This window comes from Bidens hawaiensis, unplaced genomic scaffold (genome assembly GCF_021521415.1).
Source record: "Bidens hawaiensis isolate Kalapana, Puna unplaced genomic scaffold, B.hawaiensis_p1.1 tig00040159_1, whole genome shotgun sequence".
In the NCBI taxonomy this organism is placed as follows: domain Eukaryota; kingdom Viridiplantae; phylum Streptophyta; class Magnoliopsida; order Asterales; family Asteraceae; genus Bidens; species Bidens hawaiensis.
The window spans coordinates 106,367-127,149 of record NW_027497091.1 but is presented as its reverse complement, the minus strand read 5'-3'; the positions used below and the strand labels follow the sequence as shown (position 1 = coordinate 127,149).

The following is a 20,783-nucleotide window of genomic DNA, read 5'->3' as shown; positions in this document are numbered from 1 at the left end:
TTTAAGCGATTTTTCAGTTCGTTTCAACACCTAAAAGCTCGTTTAAGCGATTTTCAGCTCGTTTTAGCACCTAATAGGTCGTTCAGCCAAGTTTTTAGTTCGTTTCAGCACCTAACAGCTCATTTAATCGATTTTTCAGTTCGTTTCAGCATCTAACAACTCGTTTAAGTGATTTTTCAGTTCGTTTCAGCACTTAACAGCTTGTTTCAGCACGTTTTGACCAAAATGGGTTGTTTTGGTTCGGGTCGGAACGGGTTAAGGTCAACAGGATCGGGTCAGAATGGGTCCGGGTCGGAAAGGTCAAAACTGGTTTCGGGTCGGTTTTTTTTTTTTTTTTTTTTGAACGAGGACAACGGACAAAACGTTTTAGTTTTTTTACTATTTTGTTTTTGTTTTATATTTTGAATTATGGTTTTTTTATTAATTTTTTTGAATTTTTTTTTAGGTTTTTTTTTAAAAAACCTAGATTACCAATCTAGGTAAAATACCTAGGATTGGAACAAAAATGAAAGTTCGATGACCTGATTGGAACAAAAGTTTTTTTCAGTGACCTGATTGGAACAACTTTCAAAGTTGGTTACTATTTTATGGAGTAATCCTATAAAAAAACTCAATATGAGACAACGTCGATGGGCCGAGTTGCTTAGCGACTACGAAGGCGAGATTCGTTATCATCCTAGAAAATCGAATGGTGTGGCTGACGCTCTCAGTCATAAGAAGCAAGTCAAATCCATTCTTCTTACTTGTGTCCTGGTTCAAAATAATCTTGAAAAACGTATTCTCGACGCCCAACACAAATCCGTTACCGAAGGCGATATTTGTGACGAGATGTCGTGTGGTGCTAAAACTCAATTGGAAACCAAACCTAATGGTCTACTTTACTTTCATAACCGTTTATGGTTTGCCGATTGTGATGATCTTCGCACACTTGTTATGGACGAAGCTCATAAGTCACGATATTCCATACATCCCGGCGCGGATAAGATGTACGCTGATATTCGTTGTATCTATTGGTGGCCCATAATGAAGAAACAAATTGCTCTCTATGTTTCTAAATGTCTTCGATGCTCCAAAGTAAAAGCCGAATAGCATCGACCCTTTGGCTTACTCGAGCAACCATCCATCCCCGAATGGAAGTGGGAAGGTAATGTTATGGATTTCTTACTGCGTTTCCTCCTACTCGTAAGCAACACAGTAGTATTTGGGTAATCTTTGATCGTTTGACTAAGTCTGATCATTTCATACCCATAAAAGAAACGTATTTGGTTGATCAATTGGCGCGTATTTTTGTGGAGAAGATTGTTTATTATCATGGAACCCTGTTAAGTATTATTTTCGATCATGAAGGTCGTTTTACTTTTCGCTTTTGGAAGTCTCTCCAAGCTGCTTTGGGAACTCGTTTGGATCTCAGTACTACCTATCGTCCGCAATCTGATGGTCAGTCCGAGCGTACAATTCAAACTCTAGAAGACATACTCTGCTCTTGTGTCCATGAATTTTGGGGCAATTGGGATACTCATTGTGACATTTGTCAGTTTTCGTATGTGAATTTGTATTTGTTGAACCGACACGTTTTGTCATTTCAATGTATTTGTTCTTGAAAATTATCAATTTATATCATGTTCGATGATTTAAAGTTCGTTCATGTTCACTTTCTATTCGTATTGTTCAAATTAACGAATCTCCGAGCCTTAAAAGTTTATAAAATAATCAAGTTTCAATCTATTCGAGTATAAAACGTAAATAATCCAAAGATATTAAAATATATCAAGTTTTGATTAAGTTAGAGGTATTTATAAAGTCCAAGGTTCATTATGTAAATAAAGTTTAAAATCAATTTATATATATTTATAAGGTCTAGGGTTTAAAGTGTAAATTTAATTTAAATTATAATATAATAATAATAAAAACAAACTTAGCCCCCTCCCCCCCCCCATATCTCGTTTTTCCAACGAGAGAGTCCGGCGGCTGGAAATTGCGCCGTCAAACTCAATCGTCACACTTTTTCACTTCATTTGACCGTTAAATTATCCTAAACGATATCTCCACTAATTCTAAACTTTATTATATGATTGATTTAGTCATTTACAACCCCAATTAATCTCAACCGATTGGATTGTAATCAAAACTCTTTTAAACTTTTATTAAACACTAATCGATCCAATTGAAACTATAAATAGGAAACTAATCATAGTGTAAACCTGCTGCAAACATAAAATTACATAAACAAACACTCTTTAATCACTAATTTGTTCATCCAAGTTTCTTTCCGGCCAAGCTCCGTTTACCATCATTCCGGCACCAAATCAAGTAAGTAAAATATGTATTTTCATTGTTTTTAAGCGTCTAACAAAACCCCTAATATAAGTCAAGCAAACATGGAACGGATTAAGAGAATTGAATCTAGGGTTTGATAAGAAGATGGTGAACTTAAAGATATTGTATATATATTTTTTATTCTGACTTTATAACATCATTTTGGTCTGGTGGTTGTGTACTCTTACTGTGGTCATGGAGACCCGAGTTCGAACCCAGGTCACTGCAACATCTTTCTACAATTTTTGTAATCATGGTTATTAATTATAATAAATCATATATACTTTTATAAATCAAATAAAATCATTTTTAATTAAATAACAGTTGTTTTAGTTTGTTTTTTACCTCTACAACCAAAAACCAAACTTTTATAAACTCGAACCGTTCATTAAAACTCGTAAAATAAATGTAAAAATATGTATATATATAATATAAGATCGTTGTAACTTTATAAAATCTAAACCGTCAACCGTAATATTAAAACATACCGGTAACGACAAATCCCGTAAACGTTATTTAATATTAATCTTGTAAGTAATATTATAATACTAAATCGTTGAAATCCATTAGACTTAAATGTTAAAATCCTTTAAAATGTGTAAAAATATATATATTAATAAAAATGTATGAACCTTAAAACCGATATTTTATTCCATTAAATTAGTTAATAATTCTCGTGCTCTTATTATTTTAGCTCGTGAGATTCGATCGTTCGGTTTCATATAACGCGCTTTCCGTTTCATTTTCAAGGTTGTCATCCAAATTCAAAGGTGAGTTTCCCACACCCCTTTTTACCATTTTTAACTATTTTGGGGGTAGCATATATATCCTATCAACATTTCAATTTCGTTTATTCATTATTTACAAACTACAATTCGTTACATGGACTTGTGTGTTTATTTGCTTATTTTCTCAAAGATTACATGCTCATGGTTTCCTCAATAAGTATGATCATACGCCCCCCCCCCTATGCACTCAGGACCTCGATATTATTAGTGGAATAGGCACCCCCGATCCGAGTACATTTGGCTGCTACCAAATGGAAAAGACATTGCATGCGCTATTACTACACTAAGTTTCATGGAATTATTTGATTTTTATGTACTTGTATCAAACTTGTGTGAACTCACCAACTATTCAATTAATTGACTTTATTTTATATATATGCTACAGGCACATTAGAGGATGAAATGAGGAAGATACTAGAAGTTAGGTTATTTAAATAATAAACAAGAAGACGTTTGTTTTATTTCTTTTTCTTTGTATTTGTTCATTTGTTCAACTTGTGTACTTGGAATTTGAATGAATTAATGATATTATTGTCACTTAATAGTGTCACATGTGTTTTGAACAATCTGTACGTCACACCCGGGCGTATTCCGCTTTAGCCGGGGTGTTACACTCATTTACCACTCATCGGGTTCTCGTATAGTAACAGTTATCATTATAGCATCGGTATGGCGCCTTTTTAAGCCCTCCATGGTCGTAAATGTTGTTCCCGATTTGTTGGAACGAAGTTGGGGAATCTCAAATCACCGGTCCGGAATTAGTGCAAGAAACAACCGATTGTATTGCTCAGATCCGTCAAAACCCTCTTGCCACTCGTAGCCGTCAAAAGAGTTATGCTGATAACAGACGGAAACCCCTTGAATTCAGTGTTGGTGATCGTGTTCTACTCAAAGCATCCCCTTGGAAGGGAGTTTTTCGATTCGGAAAGAAAGAAAAACTAGCTTCTCGATTCGTTGGTCCTTTTGAAATCCTCGATAGAGTTGGTCATATTGCTTATCGACTCAAGCTTCTTCTCGAACTCTCGAATGTTCATCCAGTGTTTCATGTTTCGAATTTCAAGAAGTGTCTTTCCGAGGTTAATCTCCATATACCCCTCGATGAAGTTCGTATTGAAGAGACTATGCATTTTGTTGAACAACCCGTTGAAATCATGGACCACAAGAACAAAGTGACCAAACGAAGCCGCATACCCTTGGTTAAGGTCCGTTGGATATTTAAACAAGGCGCAGAGTTTACTTGAGAGCATGAAGACCAAATGAAACTAAAGTACCCTTATCTCTTTGTTACCACTAATTCTCTAATTTCAAGATGAAATTACCAAAAGTAGAGGATACTATAACAATTCGGGTTTTCTCGTTTAATACTTTGTAACCGTTACCCAACCCATTTTTATATTCGGTAATTTTTATCAATAAAATACCGCAACTATCGATTTCTTACATTTTATAACCCTCCACCATACTTTAACCTCATTTTGTATCCTCATCCATAGTTCAAGGACCTCATTGCAAAAACTGTCATAATTTTATTATAACCCATTAACCCGTTTACCCATTAACTCGTATCCAATGATCCAAATTATGCCTTGAACCACAATTTTCGTTGCAAACTAGGAATTGATCGGTGTGTATTATTCCCCATGCCAAAACGATCTCACCGACATAATGAATTTGGAAACCATGATCTTTTGATACATATTTGCTTATTAACCTAAACTATCTTAGCATTTTAGGTATTATATGTCTAGAATCCATAATAACTCAATTAATCTTGTCTGCATAATCACTACCACGTCACCGATGAAACCCTTATAACTAATTATATTATCTTAGTCGTTTGACTGTCGTTCTTGATCATCCATCTGTCGTTTGCTTATCGGAAAAATTATCTTCTGTTTAATCATTCTAAAGGTAATTAGTTGCATGTTTCAATTCGTCTTGATGTATGTGACATTAGCCCCAAGTTAATCGGCCAAACGACTAACGATTTGGCCGATTGATCTTGCTAGGTTTCATATATTGAATTGTGTATTCGTATGTGTGTTTATTAATAACCAGTTTCATGATATTAACTGACACCCTAGCCCAGATGGCTAGGGTGTGTGTGTTCGTGGTCAGGCAGGCTGGGGGCGCGGTTTCAAGCCACCCCCAGCCCGTTTTTGTCTCTTTATTTTGGTATTTCATTTAATTATTATATTAGTTTCTTTTAATATTTTTAATTATATAAAATACATTATAAATATCATAAAATTAATAGTTAACTAATGTTTAATCAAAATCCGACATGTTAACTAGTCGTTTTTCTGAACCTTTGTTAAAACCTATGTGTATGTATATATTTATTTATAGGTATATATATATAGCAAGTATTAAAATGTGTAAAGGTTTAATTAATAGAGATTTAAAAAGGTTTTTGGTTTAAAATAGATAATTAAAATATATAAATATATCTTATATTTTTAAAATAAGTATTGATCAGATATTTTTATAAATATTTATATATTATTTATTACAACTATAATACTCAGTAAAAGGATTAATTTTTGTTATAGTTATATATTTTTAATAACCTTTATAACTTAGATTAAACTCTTAACCTGTTTATATCTCAAATCTTTATTGATCTATAGTATTCTCCATTATCACCCTTGCTTAGGATTTGTCATTGATAATTCTAGGCGAGCGTGACGCGTAGTTATTAGTATTCTTATCGCTTTCATACATTCGCTTATTTGATAAGGTGAGTAATCACTCCCCTCATTTTTCTTGTTTTCCAAACTTTTGGGGACATATGCTTGTTTATATTATTTGCATACTATTAGTATTCACATTAGCAACTGTTAACTTTGTGTGTTATTAGTTAATGTCATAAATTGATATTTGTTACTTGTTTATTTGAACACATTTGGATAGGTCCATCATATTCACATATTAGTATGATCATACGATCGTCATAGTAGCCTAAGCTCACTTCGCAAGGCGATGGTTTTACCGACACTTATTATATTGCTCATTGGCTTGATTGTATATCTCATAAGGACAGTTTGCTTATTTTTCTCATATTGTATTATATTGAACTAACTTATGTTTTACTCACCCAACCTAGTGTTGACAAAGTATCTATTTTATACGCATATGTAGGTTTCAGATTGAACTGATTTCAAGATGTGGAAGAGATTTAATGATGCTTTAAGTTAGAAGAAACTTATCAAGATGTGAATGTATTTGTTTTTGCTTTTATGATTTTGTACTTTGTCATTTGAGATTGTTTTGAATTATTTGAATATTTTATTTATTTTAATAGATATTGCCACTTTTAAAATTATTGCATGATAATACCATGAGAGCTGTGAACAAACAGTTCGCGCCCCGGCATTTTTGCGTTAGGTTGGGGTGTGACACTCACTCTCTGATGGGACGTGAACATTAGTAATTCTCATAAGTTAACAACTCTATGGTCTAAGATACTCACATGTTATTAGATGAGTATCCTCCAAGTAAAAGGTGAAAGGAACTTTAACCAAAATTGTAAGACAAAAACTTGTAGCTCAAGAAGATTACGATAAGACCTTCCGGTTCAAGCGGGTGAGTTGTCTCAGCTTGAACACTCCTCCCCTAGACCTCCACTTTATAAACGGGACTTAGGCAAGTATACAACATATCCCTTTTTCCACACTCAAATCCCCTCTTTACACTTACTCTCGCTCCATTAACACTCTCAAACAACATATTAACTTATTCTCGCGCCGGAGGTTTATCGGATTAGACCCCCTCCATTCTCCTATGAGCTAATGGTTGTTCGTGTTTGTAGGTACTGATCAAGCTATCAACACTTGGAGTCATCTGAACCATCTCTAGCCCACTTATTTGTCGTGGAAACAGTTTGTATTGGGTTTGTGGAGGCTTGGACTCGTTTAGTACCCAGTTTACTTGAAGACGTGTTTTGGGTTTAGTGAAGATAGAAGACATGAGAGTTTTTAAGCTGGTCATATATCTTATATCTCTTTATTAGGGTTGTTAATATTTTATTTTTCCTCTAAACTAATACTCCTAGACTAATCCCCATATAGTATATATTATAATCTTTGTACTTGTATTCTAAATAGTTTGGTCAATTTTGATTGCGCTCGGTCCAAGCCGTAAACGAGATCAAGCCCAACAACCTAACCGAATCCAAACCACCTAACCGAGGACCGGCCATAATACGTGTTTAGTTTTGTGCAGTTCTGGTTTCGGGTTACTTATCTTCACATGCAGATTTACATTGAAAGTAGGGGGTGCACGGAAACCTCTCGAGTTTCGAAATTGTAGTATAATGCGATGTGTAAAATATGGAGTGTACCCATTATAAATTTGAAGTGCACCGCATTACTGAACTAGATCAGTGGTTAGGTGGCTAAGCTATTTGTTTATTATGTTAGAGGTCCCAGGTTCAATTCCCGTTTGTCACTGTCTTTCTAAAAGTTTCTTTTTTCCTTTTGAGTTAAAGTGAGTCAAAACCAAGTATGTCTAATTATTAAGGGTCTGTTGGGTATGAGATAATGGAATGTAATGAGCGAGAGAATGGATTGGAAAAGGTGATGGGATGGATCATTACGATTCCATTGACATGTTTGGTTACCATGTGGGAATGAAATGTATTATTAGTTTTTATTTTTTTGTAAGATAGAAAAAAAAAGAATAAAATAAAAATGGTAATGAGTGGTGGTGGCAGTGAGCATTAATTGTGGGTGGTGGCGGTGGAGATGGCGGGAGCAGGGATCGATTTTTGGTGGTCGCAGGTGGTGGTGATTTTTGGTGGTCGCAGGTGGTGGGGCGGTGCGAAGCAGCGGGTGGCGAGCGGTGGTGGTGATGGCCGGAAGCGATGATAGGTGGTGGTGGAGGCGGAGGCAGGTGGTGGTTGTGGCAGGCGGCGGAAACGGATGGTGGGTGATGGTAGGCGGCGGCAATGGGTGGTTATGGTGGTGGTGAGAGGGCAATGGCTAGTGATGGTGGGAGAGTGGTGTAGGTGATATAGTGTGCAAGAGAGATGGAATGAAAAAGAAAACAAGAGGTGGATGGAATGAATTTGAGGTGTTTTAGGTGGAATGGAATGGGTATGGTAATGAATGAATTCATTCCATTGACTAACAAACACATTTTTTCATTCCATCATAATGATACATTCTATTACAGCTCTCATTCATGCATACCAAACCCTACGTAAATTAAAACATTTTAGTACCTGGCTTATATGCCTTGCAATTATATTTCCGCTCAAAATAGGAAACCAGACTTAAATATTTATATATAAAATAATTTAGGTTCGATTCTGTTTGTGACTGATTTTTAAATTTATTTTTTTACATGTTTAAATGAGGTATTTATCTTTTAACCAACATGCTTTTGGTTTCGTTTATTTTTATTTTTTTTTTTTGGTTATTTATTTATGTTTGTATGGTAAATGTGCTTGATGCTTTTGATCATTTTAGTTTTACCTTTTTATGATTTATCCATAAGTTATAAGTTATAAATCTATAACTTATGAAACTTTTCACTCACATATTAAGCAATCTCAAACACTTTTTTAACTTTTCAATAAGTTATAAGAAAACAAATATAAGAAATCCCAAACACCCCTGAATGAGCTGAGTTTGAATTATTTGTTTTGTAACTTTGTTATATTCTGGACATTGCTTTTAGTTTGGTTATTGAGTGCTATGTCCATTTAGTTGGTTAATTGAAGTCCTACGCCTGTTTTTATGTTAATTGGTGTCATGTTTTCCACTTTTGTTGATATGCTCTTCATTAGATTCTTGAAATCGTTATTTACTGTTTTGATGTTAATTGGTGTCATGTTTTCCACTTTTGTTGATATATTCTTCATTAGATTCTTGAAATCGTTATTTATTTTTTAATCATTCACATTCACATGTAACCAACTGTTTTATTCACTGAGGTATGGACAGATTTATTTTAATAAAAGATACATATGATTTCTATTAAACCATATTTGGGCATTGTCGTCCCGGATCGGCTTTAGTGTCATGTAGACCATCAATAGATCGGAGCATATGGGCCGTAGCTCCGGAGTCAGCCGTCCAATCTGGAGTGTTTTGTGCTTTGTTGCATTGAGCTTGAAAGGCTTGAGCAAGATTTGCATCAAGAGGGGTGGCTTTTTGTGCATAACTTGAGAGATTTGGACAAGCACTTGCGTAGTGACCGTCGAATCTGCACAATTGACAGTGCGGAGGACGGCGAGAATTTGTGTAGCGACCACGGTTGGAAGAAGAGGAGCCTCGAAAACGACCCTCGTTGGGAGGTGTCTCGAGAGTTTTTGGTGTGAGACAGGAAACGATTGGGTTGAGCAGAAAACGCCGCTCGAGGGGCGGAGTTCCCATGAAGGGTTTGGAGAAAGATCTCATGGTTTTCGGCTTGGGCGAGTAAGTCACGAAGCGGTGGAGCGGGTTTAATAGTTCGTTGAGAAGTGGAAAAGTTTTCAAATTGAGAGCCAAGGCCACATAAGAACCAATGGCGTTTGTCTTCGTCGGTCACTGAATAACCGATGGCAGCCAACTAGTCGCAAAAACCCTTGAATTTACGACCGAAATCCGAGACTGATGACGTCCCTTTTTGAAGCTGACGAAGGGAATCACGAAGAGTGTGCATCCGTTCGATGGATTGGTGGCTATACGCTTGCTCAAGTGCATGCCAGATATGATAGGCCGAGGTATGGCCGATGGCTTCAGCCATAGCTTCCTCGGTGAGGGTTGAGTGAAGGAGAAGGACAACACGTTGGTCAGCTTCTTTCCAGGAAATATATTCTGGATTTGGGATGGATTAATTTTCAGCAATGATGGTTTCGGATAGTGCAGCGAGGTGCCATTGATGTGGCCAAGAAGTTGAAGGTATGAAAGAACAGGTTCGACTTGATTTTTCCAAAAGAGAAAATTAGTGGAGTTGAGTTTGATTGTGATGAGATGAAGTAGAGTGTGGAGGGGTGTGATGATTGGATAAGGAGTATGTGAGGTAGGGCCAGCCATGGTGGTATTTGGAGAGAAGGAAGAAGAGTTTAATTTAAGATTGGTAGGATAGAGATGATTAGGCAGGTATCCTAGGCCATGATACCCCGAAATAGAGGTGCACAAATCGGTTTTTTTTTAAAAAACCGGTTCGGTTATTAACCGGACCGTTTTTTCCAAGAAAAAAACCGGTCCGGTTAATAACCGGTTTTTTTGTATGAAAACCATAACTGGTCAAACCGGTTAGGACCGGTTTAGGAACCGGTTAGAACCGGTTAATAAACCGGTTTTTTTATGAACCGGTTTTTTAATAACCGGTCTAACCGGTTAACCGGTTTTTTTTTTTTTTTTTTTTTTTTTAAATAACCATTATTTTTTCACAGTATAAACAAACCGGTAACTACAAGCATTAAATCGTTATCGCATATTCGTAACTCAAAAATACATAACTTTCATTTATAGCCTTTACATTAAAAATACAAACATTAAATCGTTATCGCATATTCGTAACTCAAAAATACAAACATTAAAGAATGCTTAGACACGATTACATTAACAACTTGCTGTTTCTTACTCATTATTTTCATCGCTACCCGATCCCGAGCTATTCCTTAGGTAATCGTCGTACGCGGCTTCTTCATCGGTCATTGGTTGAGTGTGTCCTTGATTGACCTCGTCTTCATACAAGCCCGCCTCATAGTCCATTTCCCCCTCGAGTGAGCGTTGATGTTGTGCCCTATCTAAAGAGTCCAAGTAATCCTTGTAGCAAATAGACATCTCTACAGCTGGTGGAGTGAGTCGAGTCCTCCTAATCGATATAACCCTGCCAGAAACAGAAAAAGCAGACTCCGAAGCTACCGTGGAAGCTTGGACCGTTAGTAAATCTTTGGCCATGGCGGCGAGGATCGGAAACTCATCCTCCTTACCTCTCCACCAAGCCAGCAAATCAAGACTTCTAAATTCATCTGGAGTCATGTGTTTCACAAAGTTGGTACCACCATACCTTCCAAGTTCACTGCTTGGGGTGTTTACCTTTTGACGTTTACCGGCGTCTTCCCAAATCATGTAGTACATCCCCATTTCAAGGTCGGTTTGGGATTGGGATTGGGCAACAGCTCTTAACGAGTCATGAATTTGGGAAGACGACCCGTATTTTATAAGGTAAACATCATACATGTTAGACAAGGTGGTGTTGAAAGCATTCTTTAAAGTTTGGTTATAATAGGGGTTTTGATCGTCGTTTAACTCTAGCTCATCACAAATTTTTTCTATTAAAGCTTCAACACCACCAACATTTATGCAAGGGTTTAACGCAGCAGCACATGTCAAAACAGCGGGTAGTTGTTGAAAATATTTTCTAAATTTTTCTTTCATTTTTACACCCATATCAAAATAAGGTGCACCCCTACAATGAAGTTCACCCAACTTTGTGCACATGACAGCAATTTTTGGTAAAGCAATGGGGCTTGTTGGATAGTAAACCCCAGATAAACTAGTTGTGCAAGATTTAAAAATTTGAAGGACCTCCGTAACGATCTCAATCAACAACCAGTTTCTAGGATCGTACGGTGCACATTTACCCCTATTTGACATTATTTGATGAAACGCAATTAGTGATTCTTTTTGTTGGATGGCTTTCTCAAACATATCACAAGTCGAGTTCCATCTTGTTGGACAATCCCAATTGGGCCCCAACCATTGACAATTAGCTTCATCACAAAATTTTTTGTATCTTGAAAATGTTTTATTGTTGCTAAAAACATCTCGTAACATTCTTTTAAAATTGTTTCTTTGCGTTTCGATCACGTTTAACCCATCTTGCACGGCCAAGTTGATAATATGTGCAATGCATCGGCTATGAAAAAACGCTCCATCACAAATAGGTTTATACTTTAATTTTAAATGGCCAACCGCGGCCGTATTGTTGGACGCGTTATCAAACGAAATTGAAAAGATTTTATCTTCAATCTTGTATTGTCGAATGACTTTATCCAAGAGTTTAAAAATATTTCTACCCGTGTGCGGGTAATCAAACAATTGAAACGCAACGGTTCGTTTCATCATTTGCCACGACTCGGGGTCAACCCAATGAGCCGTCACACAAATGTATGAGTCGGGCGAACCATTAGGTACCGACCACACATCCGTTGTTAAGTTTACACCAGTTTGTAAGTTTGAAAAGTATGAAATTAGTTCGGATTTAGCGTTTTTCCAAGCTTTAAGACAATCTCTTCTAAGGGTCGAACGACTTACGTGTTGGTAGCGTGGTTGAACATACTTTTGCATCATCTCCGTGAATTGAGGGTTGTCGAAGTGGTTGAAAGGAAGTGTATTTTGAATCACAAAGTTTGAAAACTTTTGACGTACCGCTTCAAGGTCGTACGTAAACACCGTTCCTTGATTCGTCATCTCCGGCTGCGAACTACTTCCCGATTCGTCCTTCAAGGCCTTGCAAAAGGGCCTTTGTACATGCGCTTTTAAAGTGGAGTTTGCATCTTTGCCATAAAACTTCAAACAATGTTTGCATCGAGCTTTTTGGCTACCGTTAGACATTTCGCATAGGTCGAAATGTTGCCAAACATCATGGTTTCGTTTCGTGGGGATGACCCGAACGACCGTTTCTCCCGTGTTCGAGGCACCCATGTTGACGGATGAAGTAGCACTTTGGGAGGCCATGATAATCGATTACGAAATTAGAGCGTATGGAGTGGTAATGTGGTATAATAGAGCGTGAGATAACAAAATAATCGCGTATGAAATAAACGTTTAGAGCGTTTGGAGCGTTTGGAGTTGTATAATCGAGTGTGTTCTAACCAATACCCAACCTAAACTATATATAGATGTTTGTGGGGGTAGAATGGTAAATAAAAAAAAACGGTCAAAAACAAGAAAAAACGGCTATATAGCCGTTTCTCAACGGCATAAACCGGTTTTTAACCGGTTAACCGGTTACTAAAAAACTGGTTAACCGGTTTTTTTAAAACGGTTATAAACCGGTTTATAAAAAAACCGGTTAACCGGTTTTTTAGTAACCGGTTACTTAAAAAAACTGGTTTTTTTTTAACCGGTTTCAAAACCGGTTTGAGCTCTAAAAAGTAAAACCGATATACAAACCGGCGGTTTGCAAACCGGTCAAACCGGTTTACAAAAAACCGGTTTTCAAAATAACCGGTTTCCGGTTTAAACCGGCAAACCGGTTCGGGGACCGGTTTTTTTGAACATCTCTACCACGAAAGGATAAAACTTTCTGTGTAATTTACATTAAAAAAGGTACAATATATATACACAAGTTTGACCAAGAATTATGGAGAGAGTATCTCTAACCATAAAGGTTAACAACAACCATTCAACAAACTTCAAAATTTGAACTTTATTTTTACCGCCTATTAGTCGTCATTACTAACCCACCATGCAAACAAGTTATCTAGAATGGAACAACATGTTAGATGAAGAAACACTAATCGACCCCGGGCAGATTACGGATAATCTGGGGGTTAAATAAATGTTTCCCACGAGGATGAGGTCCAGCAAAGAAAGTTGTTCTTCAGGTGCCTGCAAAACAGACACCGTAAGCTCGTCACTGAGAAGGGGGGTTCCTCCTTGTGACCACCCTCCGGCGTGAGAATCAGACTAGATTGCTCTGAATATATGTGTATATTAAGAGATTGCTAGAGAAGATAAGATAATGAGATATCAGATGATGTCCTTACCATTCCAAGGTGTTGGAGTATTTATAGCCGAAGGTAGGTTTCCAAGAAGGTACAGCCGGCTGAATAGTATTCCTGTTCTACCAACAGTGGGCTGCGCACAAGCCATGCTGGTTGGTGGATAGGCTGCGGCCGATAGTGACAAGGCCGGCCGTATACTGTTCCTTTACTGCCGGCTATGCACTGTTCCACCAACTGTAGGCTACGCACGTCCCATAGTAAGGGTTGGTGAGTAGGCAGCGGCTAATAGTGACAAACAGTACTAGAGGGTGCTCCTCCTCGTACTGTTGTCGGTGAGCTGTCACCCTGTGATTGGTTCATAGGCTGTTTTGGTCAGATCGTCTGTTTTGCCCATACCTTGGCAGGTATAGTACAAAAGATCTTCCAGAAGCATACGGACTGGCTCATTTGGGCGGGAGTATTCCCGCCTTGCTCATTCCTTCAGGTGACATTACTGAAGTATCAAGAGTTAGTGCCTTATGCGTGTAGCCTTGCTATCAGTGCGGGTAGCCTTCCCTGATGGCTTGTATCCGCAACTGCGGGAACAAGCGGGGTACTTTACCATTGGGAGGCTTTCCCTGCGGGAACAGCTGGCGTACTGCGCGTAAGGTCTTCATCTCTGAGCATGGTGGGTCCTGCGGAAGCAGTTGGTCGTTGCGCAGACGTCCCTCTTCAAGGTGAGCCTTGCGGGTCCAACTGGGCTCTGCTGGGACCTACCTCTTCAAGTCCCCCCAGTCCAATGTTCTTCTCATGAATTGTTAATAAGTGAGGTGAACTTTTGGACTTTAGCAAGTGGTTTTGAAAATGGTTTTTAGTTTTAAGGTTTTCCGTGGAGATTCTTCCCGCGGTTTTCCTAATGTCACGCAGAAATTCCCGACTTTTCTGCTTGATCTTTGGGTATGAAGCGGGTAGGTCTGTAACCTCCTCGCAAGTCAGGAGCGTTGAGTCCCACTTGTGTGGATTCTCCATGGGGTTTTGGTAGTTTTGAACATAGTGATCAATTATGTTAAAACCACCAATTCCATCTTGGAGTTTCAAACAATATAGTTCTCGACGTTCCCGCTATGCGGGGATGTTATTCCCGTTTCCGCAAGCATGGCCCAGAAGATCCTTCTTGGTTTGAATTCCCTGCGGAGCGCTAAGTATGTGAAGGGTTTTGCCTTGACACTGTACCCGCACTCGTCTTACGGTTACTTTACTTCCAAGGTATTCCTGGCGTCAATTCCCTGCGGGTGCTAAGTATGTGAAGGGTTTTGCCTTAACACTGTACCTGCACCTGTCTTATAGTTACTTGGTTGCCAAGGTAAGGGGTATTTTCCCGCTTACTTTTGAATCTTTTTGAAATTTTGAAATTCGAAGAGTTGGTGAAAGGATAAGAATAGTCCAAACTATTGAAACGTCGTCCGACGGTTTCTTCTGACAGTGTCAGGACGTGCAGGAAGTTATGGCGACGTGACAGTATATGGTCATTCCAGGCGCTTTTTCAGGCGCGTGGGCGCGAATTTTCGGGCGCGTGGCCGCGAAATTACTGGCACGCGTCCTTTCAACAGCTGTTGCCAGCTTGCTTATTGCCACGTGTCATAGTTTCATTGCACCTGCGATTTCTCTCTCTTCCGCATTAAATTCATCGCATTAATTGCGATTAGTATATAAAGGGGGAGAGGGTCATTTGCAATCCACACTTTCACTTTTCATCTTCAAAACAATTTCCGGCGAATACTCACCTTTTCAGTCGAGCATTCTCTTGAAATCGTTCTCTTCTTTCATACCTGCAAGATGTCTTCTGCTCACAATCTTGAGGCTACAGCCCAGGAGGCTGGGGTATATGCCGAGAACCCGTCATCCACGTCCGACAAGGATGACAAGAGTACTGTTGGCGAGTGCCAGTGTGCTCTGCCTGTCGATCTATATCAGTACATCGTCAGGAAGTTCATGCTCGAGTCTTTCGAGCCTGAGTTTCCTGAACCTCACCAGACGGTGTATGATGCCCCCAGAGGCAAGATCGGGGTATATGCCGCATTCTTTGTCTATGGGAATCTTAGGTTCCCCTTGACGAAGTTTGTGTACCGTGTTCTGGAGAGGCACGGTGTACACCTGACCGAGGTACACCCGATGGCGATTGCGAAGATTAGCCACTTCGAGTGGGTGTGCCGGATTCTGGGCGTTGAGCCCTTCGTCGACCGCCTGATGACCTTCTACTCTTGGAGGTGCATCCAGGGGTGGTATACTCTGATAACCCGGATCAAGGGTTTGAAGATTTGCGCAACCGAGCGCAGTCTTCGTTCATGGAAGCGGGAGTTCTTTTATATCTCCGCTCGCGCCATCCCCCTTGCCATGAAGTTCAAGAATGGGCAAGCACTCCCCAGCCTTCACGCCTCCAACTACCAGGAGGCGGAATGGTTCTCAAAGATTTCCCGAGTCCAATCTCCGGTTTACCGCTTTGCGGAGTCCGGGATGGTGATGCTCGGGATGAGCCGGGTGTGGAAGGATGCGGAGGCGCAAAAGATCCCGATTGTCCTTGAATACGGTTTGAACTCTGTCCCTTACGGTATGCTCTGTCTTCTTTGTTTATATAGGTTTGTCTTCTAACTGTTTTTCTTTTATTTCAGAGGGGAACGACTTGCAGTCGCTCCTGCATCCGCGGGAGGCTGATAGTCCCGCTCGGATGGGTACTCGTGCTCTAGATGAGAACGAGTTGCCCATCCTTGAACAGACGGCGGATCGGTTCGTGGAGGTCTACCCGCCAGGCCACGAGATCCTGAGCGCCAGGCGGCCAGGTAAGGCGTTATTCAACCCTCGACCCCTCAATGCTGAAACCTCTGCTGGAATTCCTCTAATCTTGTGTTCTGATGAGGAATCCGCAGATGGTCCTCCGTTGGTGCGGAAGAAGAAGGCTGCCGGCGGGAAGGGGAAGGCGAAGGTGGCCTCCACTGCCGATCCGGTGCCTCGGTCTAATTCTGAGACCGAGAGCGAGGAGGTGGCGGGGAACCCTGGTGGTGATAAGACCACTGCTCCGGAGGCTGCGACGACTGTCACCTCCGGAGAGCCCAGGATGACGACGGTGAGCGGCGTAAAGAGGCCGGCTCCATCGGGTTCGTCCCCGCCTGTTCGCACTTTTAGGCTCAAGAAAACCCGTAAGTATAAACTTCCTTTATTTTTAACTTCGTAGCTTTCCATCATTAATACTTATCTTCTTTGTGCAGGCGTGGATGCTACCGCATTCCAGGGTGGAGCGGGGAGGAATACCTCCGGACCCATGACGGTAGGCTTGGTCAGCCTACCTGAGGCGACGACCCAGGCGGCTGCGCCTGCTTCAGTTGGTTCAGTTGCTCACCCAGTTGAGCCAACTGTTCCAACTGTGATGACATCACCGCCGGCTGTCAGTGCCATATTTACTGAATCTTTCACTGAGCCGGCGGTGACTTTTTCTGCGGACTCCTCCGCAGCGGCGACCACGGTTGTGAGTTCACCGACGGTGAGTTCACCTCCGTTGGTTTCTACTACCGCGGCGGCCTTCACCATGCCTCCTCCGTCATCGGCAACGACGGCCGATCCTTCAGGTATGCTTGGGGCTTCTCGCCAACCTCTGCCTCCTTCCTATCTGCCTGACCTCTTGGACGGATTTCCCTTGGGTTCAGGTGATGGGTTTGGCGGCTATCGACCTGTTGTCGACCCTACAGGTGCGTAGGGTTCTTTTGGCCTCTTTTTTTTTTATATCTTTTCCTAACTGCTTTTTGTTTTTGGCAGTGTCGGATTCCAATGAAGTGTATGTTCCACGATGGAACATCCGCCGAGGAACAACCCTTCGCACGCTTGTGGAGTGCGTGGAGTGGGCTCGTCACGCAGCTCCCAGTGGTGCGTTGGGGGAAGCCATGGCTAGCTACCAGGAGGGTAGGCTAACCAATGAGCTTCGGGTTCTCCTGGCCCGGATGCAGCCGCGCGTCGAGCTGCTTTGTCGTGAAAACGACAAGTTAAAAGCAGCTCGAATCCAAGAAGTAGCTCAGGCGCGGGCTGTCCGGGAGGAGAATAGGAGGCTCTCCGCCGTTGCTGCGGAGAAGGAGAAGGCCTTCAAGGCCCTTGAAGTTGAAGTTCAGGCCCGTCTCGAGGCCCGTTCCAAGGCAGCCCAAGCTGTTAACGAACAGCTTCGGCTGGCTAAGGAAACTGCTCGGAACGCAACTGAAAGGGCCACCAAGGCTGAAGCTGTTGCTGAGCCTCTACGCCTCGAGAATGAGGAACTTAAAGCCAAACTAAAGGCGCTCCAACAGGCTCATGATGCCTTGGCGATGGAAGACGCGAAGAAGCTCCAAGAGATCCTGGACCAGAGGGGGGTGCTTGACCAGACTGAGCGGAAGCTAAAGGGCGTTGAAGAGGCTGCGGCTAAAGAAGTGTTGCTTGCCAACCTCAACAAAAGTGAAGCCGAACGCGCCCGTAACCAAGCTCAAGCTGCCCTCCAGGAAGCTCTGGTTACCAAGGAATGGCTTCTTCGAGAAGCGTTGTCTCAGGTATGCGTAATTTCATATCTTTACTCTTTTCTTTGCACATAGAAGAGATTTTGACACTTGTATTTTTTCTTGTAGGTTGTGCATCGAGTCTTCACGGACACATCATACGACGATGCCATGAGCGCAGCCCTCAACGCTTCTCATGAGGATGGGGAAAAGGCCGGCTTCCTGCTTGGTCTAGGGTTCGTTGAGAAAGGCATCCCGCCTTCCAACTTCCCTTTGTACGATGTGGATACTGAAGCTGTTTATGACCAAGCAGTGAACCAGTATGCCGCCTTCCCGCATCCGGTGGTGGAGAAGGTGAACGAAGTTGCTGCTGCTGATGATGGGCTAGCTATCCTTAAAGCTTTCCTTGAACCGCCACGCTCTACTGATGGTGCGGGTCCAAGTGGAAGTGGTCCTGAAGCTTGATCCTGAAGATCCCTTTCCACCATTAGCGTAGATTTTTGTTTTTGTATAGCTTCTTTTGTATGCGGGTATGCACCCAGCAATCTTTGTAATATTTGAATTTTGATGGAATAAAGATTGTGTTAATTCCTTGCCTTGTTTATTTTACGCATGTTTTGATTTAACTTAGCAATTTCTTTAGTACTTAGATAAGTTAACTTTTTAACGTGGCAAATTATAAGTTTATGTTTCGCTTCCTCTTTCATGATTGTGCGGGTATGACCGTCACTTACACTTAGTAGGATGGCTTAACTTTACTTATATCTGACCTGCGTGGAAGTTTTCCTCATCTTTTCCTTTGAAATTTTCTAAGTGTTTAGAATAAGTTAACCTTTGAACGTGGTAGATAATAGGTTGAAGTTTTGCCTCCTCGTTCGTGATTGTGCAGGTAAGACCGTCACTTGCACTTAGTAGGATGGCTAAACTTTGCCTACATCTGACCTGCGTGGAGGTTTTCCTTAAACTTTTGAAATTTTTACCGTTTTGTGTTTATGCGGGTTTTGCCGCCTTCCACACGTAACGACTTCTTCCCATATTTATGCGGTGAATACCGGCACATCAGTGTGGGAAGTTCATAAGTATAAAGGTAAGGCTATCAACACATTGTGAAAGGAGAATCATTTCCATTAGAAGTGGCTCTAGGCCTTTTCTTTACAAGTTGGGAATTGATCTACATGTAACATTTGCGTAATTGAGCTCCATTCCATGTTCTTGGGATGGGAGTGCCATCGAGCCTTTCGAGCCGGTATGCGCCCTTTCCTAGAACTTCTTTGATAATGTATGGCCCTTCCCAGACCGGGGCCAGTTTTCCTGGGCGTTGTTGGTTCGAAGCCTCGTTGTTACGCAGTATGTAGTCTCCTACATTGAAGTTGCAGAGTTTTACCCGCGTGTTGTAGTACTTTTGCATTTGTCGCTTGTAGTTCTCTTCACGCATTGCGGCTAAGTCTCTGCGTTCCTCGGTTAGCATAAGGTCTAACCGTCTTTCCGCATCATTGTCTTCTGGCTGAATCAAGACCCTTGGTGAGGGTAAACCAATTTCGACCGGGACCATGGCTTCAGTGCCATAAGTGAGACTGAACGGGGTTTCTCCCGTACTGGCCTTTTTCAGCGTTCTGTTTGCCCAAAGGATGTGCGGAAGCTCGTCCACCCAGCCGGATCTGTGTTCCAAGAGTCTTTTCTTTATGCCTTCGACGATGCTCTTATTTGCTCTTTCTACCTCACCATTACCCTGCGGGTGCGCCACTGAGGTAAAAGTATGGGTGATTTGAAGTTCTTCCAGCCACTTTTGTAGCTTCTTGTCAGCAAAGTTGGTGCCGTTATCGCTCACCAAATTCTGTGGAAGTCCAAAACGACAAATAATAAATTCTCAAATAAATTTTTTGATATGTTTCGCGGTTGTTTGGGCTAAGGGTTTTGCTTCTATCCACTTGGTGAAGTAGTCGATGGCTACCACTAGGAACTGAACATTTCCTGCTGCTGTAGGAAATGGGCCTGTCACATCGATGGCCCACTTCTGAAATGGCCATGAAGAGGTGACTGGAACAAGTTCATTCTTCGGGCGATGCGTGTTGGGTGCGTAGAGCTGACAAGACCTGCATTTTCTGATGTATGCCAGCGCATCCGTATGCATCCCCGGACAAAAGTATCCCACGTTGTTTAGCTTAGCTACAACAGCGCGTGGACCTGCGTGTACTCCACAGATGCCTTCGTGTACTTCCCTTAGGAGGTAGTCAGCATCTTGGTTGTCCACACATCTTAAGAGTGGGCCAAGAAAGTTACGTCTGTAAAGGATGTCATCGATGAGTTGATAATTCAGTGCTTTACAGCGTAGTTTTCTTGCCTGTGTTTTTGACTCTGGTAGTGTACCTGCCGCAAGGTATTTTATTATTGGTGTCATCCACGTTTCTGTGCCGGTTTGGATGACACAAATTTCCTTGTGCGGGACCGAAGGTGCCTCGAGGAGTTCAATGCGGATGTCCTTTCCCAAGTGGGTGAAGGCTAATGATGCAAGCTTGCTTAACG

The 20,783-nt window shown here is 41.2% G+C and overlaps 1 protein-coding gene across 1 annotated transcript; it reads left to right on the top strand.

The window, feature by feature from the left end:
* Positions 1-615: 615 nt before the first annotated feature.
* LOC143591910 (uncharacterized) lies at positions 616-1,089 on the top strand. Its single transcript, XM_077071970.1, has one exon. It carries the CDS (start codon positions 616-618, stop codon positions 1,087-1,089), a length of 474 nt encoding a protein of 157 aa, XP_076928085.1.
* Positions 1,090-20,783: the final 19,694 nt, after the last annotated feature.